General features: G+C 51.3%; 1 protein-coding gene across 1 annotated transcript in view; it reads left to right on the plus strand.

Annotated features, from left to right (window-relative positions):
• SLC6A11 (solute carrier family 6 member 11) overlaps positions 1-15,996 on the plus strand; it is a 127,655-nt gene that overhangs the window by 85,290 nt on the left and 26,369 nt on the right. Inside the window, exons 7-8 of the mRNA XM_004443786.3 lie at positions 8,398-8,501; positions 14,191-14,315. Coding sequence (XP_004443843.3) covers positions 8,398-8,501; positions 14,191-14,315 — 229 coding nt within the window. The remainder of the gene's footprint in view (positions 1-8,397; positions 8,502-14,190; positions 14,316-15,996) is intronic.

The following is a 15,996-nucleotide window of genomic DNA, read 5'->3' on the forward strand; positions in this document are numbered from 1 at the left end:
GCGGAGGTGGATGGGCCAGGCCCGCCTTCTGGCACTGCGTTGAGGACGGACAGAGGTGCTGCCCTCGCTCTGACGGTGGCTCTCGTCCAAGCACGTTTCTAGGGGAGCTTCTCTGTAGCCCATGGTGCCGTAGACGCCGTGGAAGATCGCTGTTGCGCCTCCACTCCCCTCCAGCTCCCCGGACTGCAGCCGTACCCTCACAGGGCCGGGCCCTGGCCCCTGCTGCCCCGCAACCTCGTCTCCCCGGTCCTCCCTCACTGCCCTGCCCCAGGTGTGATATTACATCTTCTCTGCCTTTGCGTACGCCGTCTCTCCTCTGGAATGTAAGCTTCCTGAGGGCGGGAGCTCTTGGAACTGCGCCTGGCACACAGCAGACACTCACCGCATGTTTATTGTGGGGAACGAGGGAAGAGGCTTTATTTCTCCAGATCTTTGAAGACTGGCGTGTCCTGGGGGGCAGCAATGTGGACTAAGCACCTGCTGTTGGTTAGCGCTCACGGCTGGGTTTCTGAGTGCTTCCTCAGTGCTCCCCAAGACCTGGGCACTGTGCAGAATATTTGTTTCACACATATTGTCTTTTTAATCTTTTGTGTGTGAGGGAAAAAGAGGGAGGCGCTAGCCACATGTGCGCAGTGACCCTCTCCCCAGTCTCCCCGGTCGGATAAGTCACTTCTCTCCAAGAGGTGAGAAAAAGACATGAAGCTCTCTCCCCAGACTTCTAGGAGGTTAGACACCCTCACGTGGTCCAGGTGGGCATGTGGGGAGAGGGCAAGAGTGTTTCCACCCACATGCAGCTTCTAACCTGGGGATAATGATGCCCACCGCAGGGCAGTGTGCAGGTCACAGGATATAAGATGCCTTATAAACTGTAAAGTGCTATGCATGTGGACTGGGGCAGCATACACTGAGCATCCATCGTGACAAATATAGCCTCTGAATGTGGGTAGGGAAGAAGTGTCCTTGTCCCTCCATCCTTCCTTGCTCCTCCCAGCCGAGATCACTGAGGACCTACTCTGTGCCGACCCGTGCTGGGCCCTGAGGGTCTAGTTGGGAAGGCGTATTATACCTAATCCATTGCTTTCTGCACCTACTGTGTACCGGGGTTCATTGGAACCAGGTGCCCAGAGAGAGGTGAGGTTACCCCAGAGCTAGAGGGCAGGACGACCTCTCTTCTGAAGGGGCTCTGCTCCCCTGTTCCCATACAAATCTGTCCTCCAAACCTCTGAATGTGGACCGCCCCCAGCCACGCTGCCAGAACGCCCCCCATTCATTGCTGCAGAACATGGGGAGTGATCCGTTTCTCAGCTATTGACCCAGCTTCCTTAGGGTTTGTTTTGAGAAGACTATTTTCCCTTCAAATTGTGTTGAGAAATAGGAAGCCCTTTCTCCGCTGAGCTGCCCCCTTTGCAGCGTCCTGGGAAATGCTGGTCAATGGGGCTCAGTTGCCTGGTCTTCATTCGTGGAGGTGGGGTTGCCTTTGTCCTGTTTGACTTGACAGCCACAGAGCTATGTAAATCCTGGCCAGCCAATGCTCCAGGCCTGCTCAGCACCCCAGGAGGCCCCAGCTTTTCTCTGTAGAACGTGGAGCCAGAATGCCTTGGGTTCGAGCCTGATTCGCTCCCTTATTAGCTGTTTGACCTTTTATGGATCTGTTTCCTCTTCTATAAAAATGGAGATGATAACACTTCCCTAGGGAGACGATTCTGTAAATTATGAGACTGTGTCCATGAAAGCCCCGAGTACACAGTAGGTTTTCAGCAAATGTTGACTCAAGTTTCCTACTTCTTAAGGTGTCATCAAACTGGTAGAAGGGTTCATGAGTGTTCTCTTAGCCTGATTTGTTACCCTCTCTTTGCCCCTTTTGTCAAGTCATTCCAGTGGCCACCGTGATCTTGTGTGACCTCTGGGTGTTTGAGGAATTCCTAGTTGAAGAAAGAAGTAGCCTGAGATGACATGGACTTGGGATAATGCCTTTAGCAGAGATAATGCTGTGTGTTCACCAACTATTTTTTTTTTTTCTTGGGTAAATGGGAAGACTACCTTTCCCAGATTCCCTTGCCTTTAGGTTGGGACCATGTGACTTGGTTCTGGTCAATGATACCGTTGATACCAAATGCCAGGCCTGGCTCTTAAAAATTTCCCAAGCAAACCTCCAGTTCTCTGTTCCTCTGCCTCAGAGGCTGTGTTGACATGGAAATATCATAATAAGATAGGAAGGCTTATATCACTAAGCCCTTGGGTGGAAGAGAGCCCCTTCACAATCTGTGTCTGGCAAGAAATAAACTTCTGTTGTGCTAAGCCATTGAGATTTTGGGGTTTACTGTTTAATCCAGCATAGCCTATCAGTAATTATCTTAGCAAATATAGCAGCTTCCTTATGAGTAATTTTTTCTTTCCCGGACTGAAGAGGAAGACTGACAACTGGGGCCCTGTTGCATTTTCGCAACCATAGGCATATGTTTAAGAACATAGACACACATCAGTTATGCCAGTCTGTTAAGGAGTCTAATGATGTGGACTCCCTGTGAAGACATATCGTGCTTCTTTGTGAGACTTTGTCAAGAAATCTAATCCTGAAGGTTCTTGGGCACTGCATGCCCAATGAACATGTGTCTCAGCAGAAAAGTTGATATCAACATGGGTTTTCCAAATGTGGAAAATAGAAAATGCCAGTGAAGAAAGTTTTGGATCTGGAGTCGTGGAGATGTTAAGTTGATGCTAAAATTCTGATGACTTCCAGATCTGTGTCTCCAGCCCAGACCACGATATTTAGCCCTAGACTTTCCTCCTGGGTCCTGCACATCTCACTCACTGTCTCAAACTTGCCTCGCCGAGAAGTGTACTTGCCCATTTCCCTACTTTACACCTTCACCCTCCCTTACAAAAACGGGCTCATCCTTGAGTGTTGCATGCCCATCCACCAAATTACTCAGCTCTGGATATTCTGCCACCTCCAGTTGAGACTGATTTTGTTTAATTTGCCCTGTAAAGATTTTTTGAGAACCAAGGAGACAAGAATGGCAACAGAAAAAAAAATTTTTTTTAATTTCCCAGAATCTCTCTACCCAAATAGAGAAACTAGGATAGTAAAACAAAAAACCTGTGGACAGCACCTTCCACATGTCTAGGTGACTCCATGAACCACAAAATGTGGACAGGTAGGGCCAAACACCAACAGCAATACGTCTGTGTGATACCAGCTCTGTGGGTGAGATGAAGGTGAAGGCAAAGGGAATTCAGAAGGCTAGCCAAGAAACCCCGAAATCTCTAACATGTCCTCAGCTCTAGGAAGAGAGGACTGGGAGTGGAAGCTTGGTAGAGCTGAGAACGTGAGACAAATGTGGGAAAGATCTGTGCAGGCTGCGAGTCATGGGTGAGTGAGCGAGGACTGAGGGAAGTTCAGGTGGGGGTCTGGGCCCTGGGAACTCCAGGGACTGACCAGCTGAGGCTCCGTGGTCAGAGAGAGCCCCACACTGAGGAGAAGCCACTGGAAGCAGAATCCGAATTGAGCAGGATGGAGACACTAGAGGAAACCAAAAGAGAAGTTCCAGATAAGAGTGGAGGAAGGGAACGGAGAACAGTAGTTTCAGAAAGAACTAACTGTGTGGCCATAGTTTAAAGACTTTTTGGTAATAACAGAAGAGGCAGCCCTGGAACTGTGAGGTCAGGAAATCGACCCCAGAGCACCCCCATTCCTCGACACAAGAAAACCCCCTTCTAAGAGTACGAGAACATGCATCTCACCTACACACGAGCAGCAGAAAAGGACTGTGGTCATATCTCATGCAAAGCTATTATAAGAAAAATAATTATGAAGAGAATAGTGTTCCTATAGATCATACATTCCACAAAGACCCACAAAACATCTAAGCACTGAAACTTAGTTATTTCAAAACAAGCTAAAAGAAATTGAGAAACCAAGAGATGCTATGAAACAGTAGCATATGTGAAATTGTTAGAAGATTTGAAAAGAGCTGACAGGAAGGGCAGTTTACAAAAGAAAAAAATATTTCAGAATAAATAACTCAATAGAAGGGTAAAGGGGTGAGTAGGCACCATGGATAATATCAGAAGGTAAATAGAGGTTGTAAAGGAGGAAAATAAAAAACAAAGTCAGAAATGAAGAAAGAGATTTTTTAAAGGATGCAAGAAAAAGTGAGAGGTATAAAAGATAGACAAAGAAGACCCAGCATACAAGTACCCCGAGAAGAAACCCAATGCAATGGAAGAGAACAAATACTAAAAACAATAGTTCAGGGATTTTTTCCCCTAAAATAAAAGACAAGACTTGAACTTCCATCTTGAAGAAGTACACCACAACCCGGAAGAATCAACATTAAGACATATTCTAATAAACATTATTGGACTTCACAGAGAAAGGAAAAAACCTGTTGGTCATTCAGACAAAAAAAGCAAGTGCTTTATAAGGGGAAACAGATGAGAGTGGTGTCAGACTTTTCTACAGCAGCTCTTTGTGCCAGGAGACAACCACGCAACATACTCAAGATAGTCAGGAAAAGAAAAAGAGAGCCAAGGATTTTATGCAGCCAAACCGACTTGCAAGTACGAAAGCCGCAGATCAACCATTATGAACATGCAGGAACCTGGGAGATATTTCCCATAAGCCTTTCCAGAGGAATTGACTAGACAGCCAGCTACAGGCAACCAAATTGACTGGAGAGATATTAACATAAGGGCTGAGAGGGAGCATTAAATTTCTAGTCACCTGTGGACTCACACTGGATAATGACTGTAAGGGAAATAATAGGATATGGAACAGTTGTAGGTTCTGATAATGCAGATACAGTGCAGGCATTAGAAACTGGAGAGAGAATGGAGCGTGCGTGTGAAAAGGAGAATAAATTCACACACTGCCCTTACATATTAACTGGGAACTAATGGATGTTTCTTCAAATCAGGTGCTAGAGGAAAGGGAAGGGAGAGAAATAGAGACTGTTGGCTTATTTCAATATTCCTCATAGCAGGGAACCAACAGACATTGTCAAAAATGGGGCATGCCAAGGGCATGGTATAAAGGTGTCGATTTAATGGTAACCATCAGAAGGAACATGACAGGCTTTTTCCCACAGAGGTAAGGGAACAAGAGGGAAAATCATTTGAGAACACATCCCTCTCTCACATGAACCTCCAGGCCCAATGTGTCCTCTCTCATCGCTTCTCTGGTCTTTAAAGGTGTGCCTCCTCCAGACAGCCTTCTCTGATTGTCCTAGCACGTGTTAATCTTCTCCCTCATCCACCACTCCTGGTACTGGGTGCCTTCTTCTCTGAATCTTGTCTCACCTGCGCACAGAGATGGAGTGCCATATATAATGGACAGTACCTCTTTCAGAGTCTGGCACAGGGTTTTGCATACAGAAGGCACTCAATAAATGCTTGTTCTTTGGTAGTTCAGGATTAATTGAAGGATTTGGGCTTACAGCCTCTGGGTTTTTTTTTAAGAGCTTAGTGTTGCTGTTAGAATTCTTTCCATTTGAAGTGACGGCAATGCCTTTCAACTTGACTTAAGAAAAAGAGGAATTGATAGGCCTCTGAAATTGAAATGTTCTAGGGTAGGTCTGATTTTCAGTATGGCTGGATCCAGGGACTCGAGTCAGGTCACGAGTATCAGTCTTTTTTGCTCTAGACTCTGCTTTCCGCGGTGTTGGCCGTGTTCTCAGGCAGGCTCTTTCCTCGTGGTCAGCGATGACCCCAGCAGGTACAAGCTTAATGTCTGCAGGAGGAAAGAATGTCTCCCGTTTCCAGTGGCTCCACTGAGAGTCCCAGGACTGAATTTGATTGGCTTGGCTTGCATCATGTGCTCATCCCTGAACCAATCACTGTGGCCGAGAGAGATGCTTTGATTGGCCAGGCCTGGGTCATGTGACAACTGGCAAAGTTATCTGAGTGGGGAGGAGATGGTTTCCCAAAGTAAAATGGAGGTGCTGTTGCCTGAAAAGGAGCAATGGATGCCAGGTGGGCAGAAACAGCAGACGTCGTTTTAGTGTTGACGTGCTCAGTGTGTAAACTGTAAGAAAAACTCCCTGCAAGTGAAAATCATGATTTGGGGGTCCATCTTTGGGACATGTGGATGGAAAGCTCTCTCTGATATTTTCAAACTCACAGAGTTTATTTACCATGTTTTGGGGGCATTCACCGTGGGGCCCAGCTGCGATGGAGGAGCCGGTTTTCCCGCAAGTCTGGGGGCTTCTCTCACTCTGGCCTGTGCACTCAGCCAGGGGACAAGAAGGTTCTGGAAGCGGGACACTCCGTTTGCAGAGGCGTTAAAACCAAGTGCAGGAAACTCGGGGAGCAGTGCTCGGTTGAGCCCTGAGCATCCCGGGGGGTTGCTCCTGTGAGCCGGTTTTGTTTCCTGGGTCAGCAGCTGTACTGTTTGTGCTTCTCCACGTGGTTTACTGGCCTTACGAGCAGAACGGGAAATCCACTGAGGTAGCAAGTGGGGAAACTGAGGCAGAGAAGGAAGAATTTAAAATACATCCATTTCTCTCCTGAATCTTCAACACTTTTTTCTGCACCAGACCCTTCCTATCAACATTTAAGCATCCTCAAGTTTCTACCAGTTTTTTAAAAATCCTCCCTTTTCTGGGGCCGGCCCGGTGGCGCAAGCGGTTAAGTGCGGTTGCTCCGCTGCGGCGGCCTGGGGTTCGAATCCCAGGCACCGACGCAGTGCTTGCCAAGCCATGCTGTGGTGGCGTCCCATATAAAGTAGAGGAAGATGAGCACGGATGTTAGCCCAGGGCCAATCTTCCTCACACACACACACAAAAATCCTCCCTTCTCTAAATTTTCTTTAAAAAATTCTCCCTAAGTTCTTCATTTAGCTCCAGGACACTAAACCCAGGGACCCTAAGGTAGAGGGGAAAAAATGGATTCATTTCTTAGGTTGAGAGGCAGCATTAGGATCTTCAATTTTAATAAGTATTTATTGAATGATTTAATAAACTCGAGCAAATCCAGGGTAGAGTGACCTGGACCGTGTAATCAAATCCCCAAGAGAGAGGACATAGAGATCTTTTGTCTGGAAAAGGGAGAGTTCTAGGGCCCAGGGGCACTGGTGCTTTCCTCTAATCTCTAAAGTGCTACCACAGGGCAGAGAGATGTGGGGGGCCCAGAGCTAGGAAGATGGACAGGGAGACTTCCTTTCATTTTAGGAAATGTCCTAATGGTCAGAACTCTCTCAAGAAGAGAGGGGCCGGGTCAGGAGAGAGAGAGCTCTCCATCCCTGGTGGTAATCCGGGGACTGTTCTGTCAGGAGACTCAGAGGAGGGTCTTGTGTTGGGTGGAGGCTGCGCCAGAGCACTTCTCAGGTTCTGGGAGGGGTCAGCGTGCATCTCCAGAGGTGGGTCTGCGTGGACTTGCGTCCGCCACTTCCCAGCTGTGTGGTCTTGAGCAAATTATCAACTCTCTGTTCCTCGGTTTCCTCAGCTGTAAGGGGGCTAATAACAGCACCTGCTGCATAGGGCTGCTGTGACTGTCGCAGTGCAGTAATGCCTCCGGGGTGCGGCACAGGTGCCTGGAGCACAGTGAGTGCTCAGTGCATGTTTGCCAGTGTTTGTATTGAGTGCAACACCCTGGTCTCGAGGTGGCATCTGGCTCTCCAGCGTGCGTCTCCTCAGCTGCAGTTGGGTTTTAGCCGTGGGTTTTCCTTGGCGACACCCAGGAGCTGGGTACAGAGAGCCTGGGGAGGTGATGAGAAGCGTCCGTAACTCCTGTGGTGCACGCCGTGCCGTCTACAGCGGTGGTCAGAGAGGCACCTAGAGGCTGAGGAGGTCGTTTCCGTCTGTACCCCAGACCCGTGGGGAAGGGGCTGGACGGGTGGGCTCTGCCTTCCCCTCCATCCCTGCCTCCTCTTGTGCTCAGCCAGCTGTGCAGACGGTTTCCCCTGTGGAATCCTGGGGCAGTTTTCTCATGGTGGTCTCATCACAAAGAAGGAAAATCACGTGTGTGGCTTAAACGTAACTTACCTCATGACGCGCCGGGTCCCAGGGCTTACCCTCCTTACCGCGTGAATCCTCAATCCTGAGAGGGAGGGTCATTCCCCCCTTTGCAGATGAGGAGACTCAGCCTCAGAGAGGTTAAGTCACTTTTCCAAGGTCACACAGCTGGAGCAGTGTCCTAAACACCAAGTTCTTGCTATTGAGTGAGCTATTATCCATAACCTCTGGAAAACTCTGGAATTAATTAAGGACGTTTGTATTTAATCAAGCATTCCCCCAGAATAGAACTCCTAAAAACACGTTCCTGAGAAGGTTAGGCAGTTTGGTTATCCCTTTGTGGAGTCTTTTTGGAGGGTAGGGTGTGGGTGGGGGTTCCAGAGAACAGGGCCTCCACACATCTGACTTCTTGTCTCTGTGCCAACTTCTTTGTGCCTTCCTGCAGGTCTGGGTAGATGCTGGAACACAGATCTTTTTCTCCTATGCCATCTGCCTGGGTTGTCTGACTGCTCTGGGAAGTTATAACAATTACAACAACAACTGCTACAGGTGAGCATTTCCCGGGGCCCTGCCAGCTCTCCACCGAACCCCATGACCCTCCACGCTGCCCGGCTGGTTCATGTTTGTCCTCTCACCTTGCAGGGCCAGGCGGAGACAGATGGGCTCTTTCTCAGCCTCTCCCTACCCTGGGCCACCAGAGGAGATAGGAAAGTAGCAAATGTGATCAGAGTGCATTCCAGGCTGCAAAGCGAATCCACTCCTGAAATCTTATTTAGATCTCTGTCCCACCCTGTGCAGCATAGATTTATCCCAGGGTGGTTAAGTGACTTGCCCGAGGTCACACAGCTAGTAAGTGACAAAGCTGGGACTTGAACCCAGGCTTTAACACCAAAGGTCTTGTTTTTCTGCCTTCTGTTGAGAAACCAGCTTCCTACCCCTATTCACTTGACTGTAGGGTCCTCTCCTGCCCCACCTGGAGTGGCTGGTGCCCTGTCTTGCCTCTCGACCTGACAGGCCTCCCTCCCCAGCCTCATGCCTCTGGCTGTCCCCAGGGCTGGGAGGGGGCTCCCGTGGGGAGGGCAGCCTGAGGCTGCCTGACTTGGCTGCCTGGCCTCTCGTGCCTGCAGCCTGAGTTCTGAGACCCACAGAGGGCCAGGGACTTGTCCAAGGTCACCTGGAAGCACATAGTGGAAGTGAAATTTGCACCCTGGTCTCTGACTCTAGGCCGATGGGCTGTTTGCTGAGGCCTCTGCAGCCCTGAACGCAGTGCCTGGTCACAGCAGGTGATGGTGCAGGGACGGCTGGACACATCTGTTCCTTGCAGTCCAAGAGCTCCTTATGTAGGTGTAAACTCGTGGACTCATGGCCGTGAAGCCATCCCTGATCACAGATTAGTCGAAAAAGGAAGGGTTGTTCAGCAAATGATTCTGAGAAAGGATAAATATTTGGAGAGAAATAATCAAGGTAGATGCTCAGATCTCGTCCCCTGTGTACCACCGTGTCAGATTGATCAAAGAGTTAAATATTTTTTAAAAGGAAACCATCCTAAAACTAGGAATAAAATATTGTTTTCAGATTGGGAAAGGATATAGAAAATATCAAAATAATTAAAGAAATCACAAAGGAAAAAAGTGACAGATTGGTCCACATAAAAATCTAGAACTCATAAAATTTCTGGGAGGAAACTATTAAAAATAGCCCGCTCTGGAGAGTGGGACTGGGAAGTCAGAGATGGGGAGGTGGGCTTTTCCCACCTGTACCTTCCTATAGAGTTTAAATGCTTTGTTTTGTTTTATACAATTTAAATGGTTTTTTTCCCACTTTGAGTACATATTGCTCTCATAATTTAAAAAAAATCAAGTTGATACAAATGTTATCTACATACCCTTCTGTATGATATCTCCAAATAAACACTGTGAAAACCATTTGCAGAGCTAAAGAGCATGCTAACAACATATAATATGATACTCGAAGGGTTTGTGTCACTAGTATGTAAAGAAGAGGAGCAGATCAACATGAGCAACCTAAACACCAATAGAGAAATCAACAGCACGCTCTTAAAATGATGAGCTCGTTTTCCTCAACTAGCGAAGCGGCAGAGGTCTAGACATGAACGCTGTTCGGTGTCGGTGGTGCAGGGAGAGGGCGTGTCCCACTCCGCTGGCGGCAGGCACTTGGCCTGACAACCATGTGACTTGTGTGGCTCTAGCGGCAGCATCATTTCAAAGAAGTTTGTCAAGGATAAAGTCCCTCCCACCTTACCTCTGTCTTCCAGATAGGGAAATTGAGCTCGTCCCTCAGCTGGACTCTGGCCAAGGTCTCTACGTCTCCACCCCAGCCCTCTGCTGCGTCCCCTTTGCAAGCCAGCTTTGTGGTCACTTTACTAACCCATTTGTCGGGTCAGCCATGTGCATTGTGTGTATACTAAGTGTGAGACGCCGGAATCGACACCTTGGGAGATACACACAGTGATGGCACAGCTCCAGGCTATAGAGATTGTGATTTGGGGAAACCGAGGCAGTGCAAGTGGGCAGATCCAACATGCTGAAGGAAGAGCCATTGTGGAAGCCAGTGCGCCTTTAGGCAGCAAGTTCTGCTGTTCGTGGGGGCCTTTGGGCAGAGAGGTAACTGGCTGTGGCTGGACAGAGGGATTCTAGAGAGGTGGAGGTCAGACCAGGTTGTCCACAAGATCCTTTCCACCTTCAGGGCAGGTGGTGGGTCTGGGGGATGAGCGCTGTCAGCCACAACACAAAATAGTACCTGTGGGCAGACAGGCCAAGGCACTGGGACAGGAGAGCATCACGGCAGACCTCTGGCCCGGGGCGAGTGTGACACCCTTGGGACGCTGGAGAGGGTGCCGTCTGCATACAGCTGTCAGCACATCAGCAGCCAGCGCTCAGCGCGGGGCCCTCTCTGCCGGGCACTGCGGAAATCCGTGGTCACTCTCCATCACCTCCAGCAAGGCTGTCAGCTCCGTGAGGACACGGGCTGGGTCTTCTTGTTTGCCACCATCCTTCCAGCCTAGTATAGTGCTGGCTGACACGTAAGGAAGGGGGAAGGAGCCACACGGTTATACAGACGAGCAAACTGAGGCCCGAGGGTACGTGACTTGCTCGTGTTCACGTCACCAGTGATGGAACGGGGCTCTGACCCTGAGCCCCTCCGGTTCCTGCTCTCCTGTTCCTCATGACTGGGGGCGGCCAGTTCTTTCCCGACGCCTGCCGCTGAAGAGGATTTGGCCAGACTGCCTTGTCGTCAGGCTGTGGCTCGGGTTAGCAGCAACCTTGTTCCCAGCGAGCACGTGGGTGAAGTGTGCTGGTCACCGTGGATCCCGTCTGCTTTCCCATCCGACAAGCAGGGTTTTTGCCCTCCTGTCAGCAGAAGAGAGCAAACCCCCTGGGTGACATTGCAAGATCCGAAGGCTCATTTTATTTCCGTTTCCAAGTTGCTCCACGAGCAGGTCTTCCTAACTCAGAGGGAGTAAATTAATACCCTCTCTTCTGACAGCGTAATAGCTTCTGGAGGTCTTCGGAGCCCAGCTCAGCTCCTGCCAACTTCAAAGCACTCGTTACATAAGCCTTTTCCCTGGAAGGTGCCGTGCAGGGAGGGAATTAGAGGGATGGGGATGGAGCAAGCCAGGCGGGGAAAATCCTCACTTCAGAACACAGGCGGCTGAGCTCTGTCTGCTTGAAGTGTGGGTGCTCGGAGCGCGGGGGTGCAGGGCACAGGGCTGGAAGCACCTCGGGTCCACTCAGAGCCTCTGTCTCTCTGTGGTGTGAAGAAATCACATGGGAGGCCTCTGGGGCGAAGATGGGGACTTTGCAAAGGGACATTTGTTTTTCACCAACTACGTGGATGCCCAGAGATAATTGTCCACAAGTCAGGATTTGGAAGTCTTAATTCTTAGGGAGCAGCGTTTTTGTATAACTCCTAGAAACAGCGTGGGCTTTGGTGTCTGAGATAAAGGGATGCACACCCCAACTTCACCAGCAGATGGCTGAGACCTTGAGTGTGTGACTCTCCTCCCTGAGGCCCAGGACTCAGTGACACAGTGTTCAAGAAACCCTGGCGCAGGGCTGGGCACACCACAGGTCCAGGTGTTACAGGAGAATTCCAGAAAGGAAATGGGCACAAAGAGCAGATTTATCCCAGCCTTAGGAAGAGCCCTGCCCTTGCCTGGGCTGAGCTCAGTTTCCTTTTGCGAGAAGGTAAATCAGGCTTGCAGATGAAGTCCTCAGGTCCGCCAGCCCCGCTTGTGTCTAGTGCCAGAAGGGTTCTGTGAAGGAACCCGTATCAGTCACTGGCTTCCACAGTAATGCTGTGTAACCAGCAACCCCAGGACTCAGGGGCTGACCGCCACCAGTGTTTGTTTTTGTCGCTCGCAAGTCTGCTGGTCAGCCTGGGACGCTCTCAAGGCCCTGGGCTGTGTGGGTTTGGCTGCAGGGTGCAGGCAGGCGCAGGTCTGCTCCGTGTGTGTAGTTCTGGCCTGGGGTGCAGGCTGCGGGGACAGCAGCTCCCCTGGGGAAGTTCCTCTCGTGGCACGTCACGAGGGGATAAAGGACAAGTCCAGTCGCACAAGCGCATCTCAGGCCCCTGCTTGCGTCACCTCTGCTAATATCCCGTTGGCCAAAACAAGTCACGTGGCTGAGTCCAAAGTCAGTGGGGCCGGGAGATATGCTCCACCCCGAGAAAGAAGGTGGAGGAGTGACTACTCACTGGAAACTGATTTCATCTCTGACAAGGCCCAAGAGACCCTGTTATCGAGCACCTTATCCTATAACTGGTACGATCAGCCCCAGGAAAACATATTACCGGAGAGAAGAAAAGGTCCAAAAAGGATTGGAAGTCGACGCTCCTGACCCTGGTCTAACGCTCTCTCCACTACGCCCTTGATCCCCAGGGTCGTTGCCGGACAGCAGGTGGTTACAATCAGCAGTGTCAGCGCACGCTTTGGTTGCATTACAAAAAGTACGGTGTCAGGAAAAGAGGAGGCGAGAGTCCTACTCCGTTCTTGAGGCTAGAGTTCAGTCCTGGGTGTGACATTTGAAGAGGGGCGAGCAAGCTGGAGTGTGTTACAGATCAGGAGCGGGGGAGGAACTGGTAAGGGAACTGGGACGTTTAACTGAGAGAGCAGAAACTCAGGAGCTGTAGGGCCACTGTCTTCAGATCTCCCAAGCCTAAAGGAGCTCCAGGCTGTCTGGGAGGGTGGAACGAAACCGAAACCGTATCAGAGCAGGCGGATTTGGGTGGAGCACGGCATGAGGAGATTCTTCCCGCCGTGGACAGCAGGGGCCGTCCGACCAGGGGCAGGCCCGGGGAGCGACGGGCCGAGCTCCTGCTCGCTGGGGTGTGAGCAGGGCAGCTCACCACCACCACAGGATGCTCTAAGCTAGCCAGGCCTCGGGCCAGTCCTGCCAGGGGCTCCTGCCTTTAAAGTGGAGCATCGCGTGTATTGTAGGCCTACCTGGCAAGTACAGTGGAGATCTGAGGCCGATTCCCTGGCGTGGCCTTGTGAGGACGCGGTCCCGAGGGAGGAGAGCCCAGGACTCGAGGGTCCCATCTCCTTCATCTTGGCAAAGCCCCGCCGTGTGTAGTCGGATTTCTCCTGGATCGCAGCTTTATGCTGGTACTTCTTTGCTGATGAGCCGTCCCAAGAGCAGGGGACAGTCACTGCTCCGGTAAACCCCTCCGTGAGGGGTCTGGCCTGGAAGGGGCTGCCCCTTGGCAGCCGCAGAGCTTGGCCGGGAGGGGTATCTCCTCCCGAGGCTGCTGGGGGCTTCCGGTGTGAAGTCCGCGGCGCTCCCCTGGCTGAGGGGCAGCCGTGTCTCAGAGGCGTCTCCTGCCCTCCTTGCTTTGAGCTCCCAGGAAATCAGAGCTCTCTTTCTTTCCTTGGTTTTCTCCCTTACTAGGGATTTGCAGGAGTGTTGGTTTGTCTCCGAGTGTTTTCTCACTAGTTGTGCATTTTCCCATCTGCCTGCCTCTCTTCCTTGCCACTCCCTCTCTGTGCTTCTGGTGTGTGACCTACCTTATCTTCCAGAGCTACAGGAGAAGCTGTGTGACCCTGGACCAGCCACCTAACCTCTCTGAACCACAAGGGCTTCATCAGGCAAATGGGGCAGTCCGTGCCTGCTCTGCCCTGCCGGCCCCACAAGACGGCCATGGTGCTCAGACAGCAGGTGGGAGCAGAGCGCCTGTTCCACCCGCGCTGAGCCGAGCCCCTCTCGCTGCTTCCCCACAGGGACTGCGTCATGCTCTGTTGTCTGAACAGTGGCACCAGCTTCGTGGCCGGCTTTGCCATCTTCTCGGTCCTGGGCTTCATGGCGTACGAGCAGGGGGTGCCCATTGCTGAGGTGGCAGAGTCAGGTAAGTTTGCCAGAGGTTGGGGAAGCCTTCGGTGATGGTTACACCGAAAATATGATCTTTCTCCTTAGCTCATTCTCCTTTGTTCAGGTCTCGGGAGGTGGCCCCATGGTCCCTCCACAAACCAGGATCCTGGGAATTACCTGGGAGGGAACCCTTGACACTGCCTCACTCCCGAATCCAGGGCATCCCCAGGTTGTGTGATTCTGCCTGCTCGATGTTGTTTCCCTTCATCCACTTCCTGCCAGCTCCGCTGTCTCCCCACCGGCCCAGACCGCTATCCCTGCTCACCTGATGACTGCAGGAACCTCTCGCAGGAACCTCCCTGCCTCCACTATTGCCCCTTCCATTCCGTGCACTACCCTGCAGAGTGATTTTTTTCAAAATGCAAATCAGAACAGGTCCTTCTCTGATGAAAAACCTTTCTTGGCTTCTCACAGTGCTGAACTCTTAGCCCACGAGGCCCTGTGTTGCCCAGCTCCTGTGGCCTCCCCAGCCTCACCACCCACCTCCTTCCCCCATGCTCACTCCATCCCACCACAGTGGTCTGCTTTCACTTCTGTGACATAGCTTGTTCCCTCGCACCCCAGGGCCTTTGCACATGCTGTTCCCTCTGCTTAGAGAGCCTCTCTCTCCCTTTCCCTGTGCTAGATGTAGAATCACCGTGAGTGTGACTTTCTTAAGTGTAGATTGATGTGTGTTTGTATCAAACACACCACAGGCAGTTATTGCTGCTGAGGTGATTGTGCAAAATAGTGAATAACTCTTCTCTTGATTTGTGTGGTGTTTGAATTCTGCGAAAATTCATTATATGTTAAAAAGTACAAAAATGGTTTGTGTTACATGGCAGCGTTAGATTCTAACCTCAGATAAGTCTAAATAGGCTTTTCACCTACAAGAATGTTTGGTGGGACAGTTTGTCAAAAGCAGCACGGGGAGCGCAGCCTCCCTGGCCTCCGTCTACTCCTGCCAGTCCCGCCCCCATTCACTGTGATGACCCCAGCCCCCCTGGGCCGCACTGCCTCTGCTCCGAACCCGAGTCCGGGATGTGGCTGTTTTTGTGTGGCGTGCACGGACGCGATAGCACCCTCTGACCCACCTCGCCAGGCAGGGCAGCGGGTGTGGACATCAGAGCAGGAAGCCGGTTGCCGAGCTCTGCTCCATGGCCACTCGGGGTCCACCTTCCTCTGGATGCCGTGTGTCAGAGACAGTCTCTGCTAAAATCAGGCGTCCAGTGCTGGACCAGAGGATGTTACTGTGACCGAAGCTCTCCATCCTCGAGCAGCTGCTGTGGGCAGAAACTGTGTCATGTGATCCTCTGAGGGGCACTTTTGCTGCCCCCATTACACAGGTGAGGAAGCTGAGGCTCAGAGAGGTGAGGGCGCTTACCCAAGGTCACACAGGCTGGGAGGAACAGAGCTGGGTTTAATCCAGGCCATCTGGCGCCAGAGCCCACGCTCTGACCACTCCGTCCTACTGCCCACTGTGGGCAGAGCAGCTGGTGCTTCACAGAACATGCAGGCTCTTCCTCATGTTAAACCACAGGGCAGCCCCGTGAGGAGGGAGTGGTACCTCCCCTGAGGGAGCTCTGCCCTCTGTGAGAATCTGCTCCTTCCTCTGTAAAATGGACGTCCTAATTCCCACCCCGGGTGTTGAGTGAGATGGGACATCTAGTACACTGTTG

Source organism: Ceratotherium simum, chromosome 5, assembly GCF_057802395.1.
Source record: "Ceratotherium simum simum isolate JZ-2026a chromosome 5, ASM5780239v1, whole genome shotgun sequence".
Lineage (NCBI taxonomy): Eukaryota > Metazoa > Chordata > Mammalia > Perissodactyla > Rhinocerotidae > Ceratotherium > Ceratotherium simum.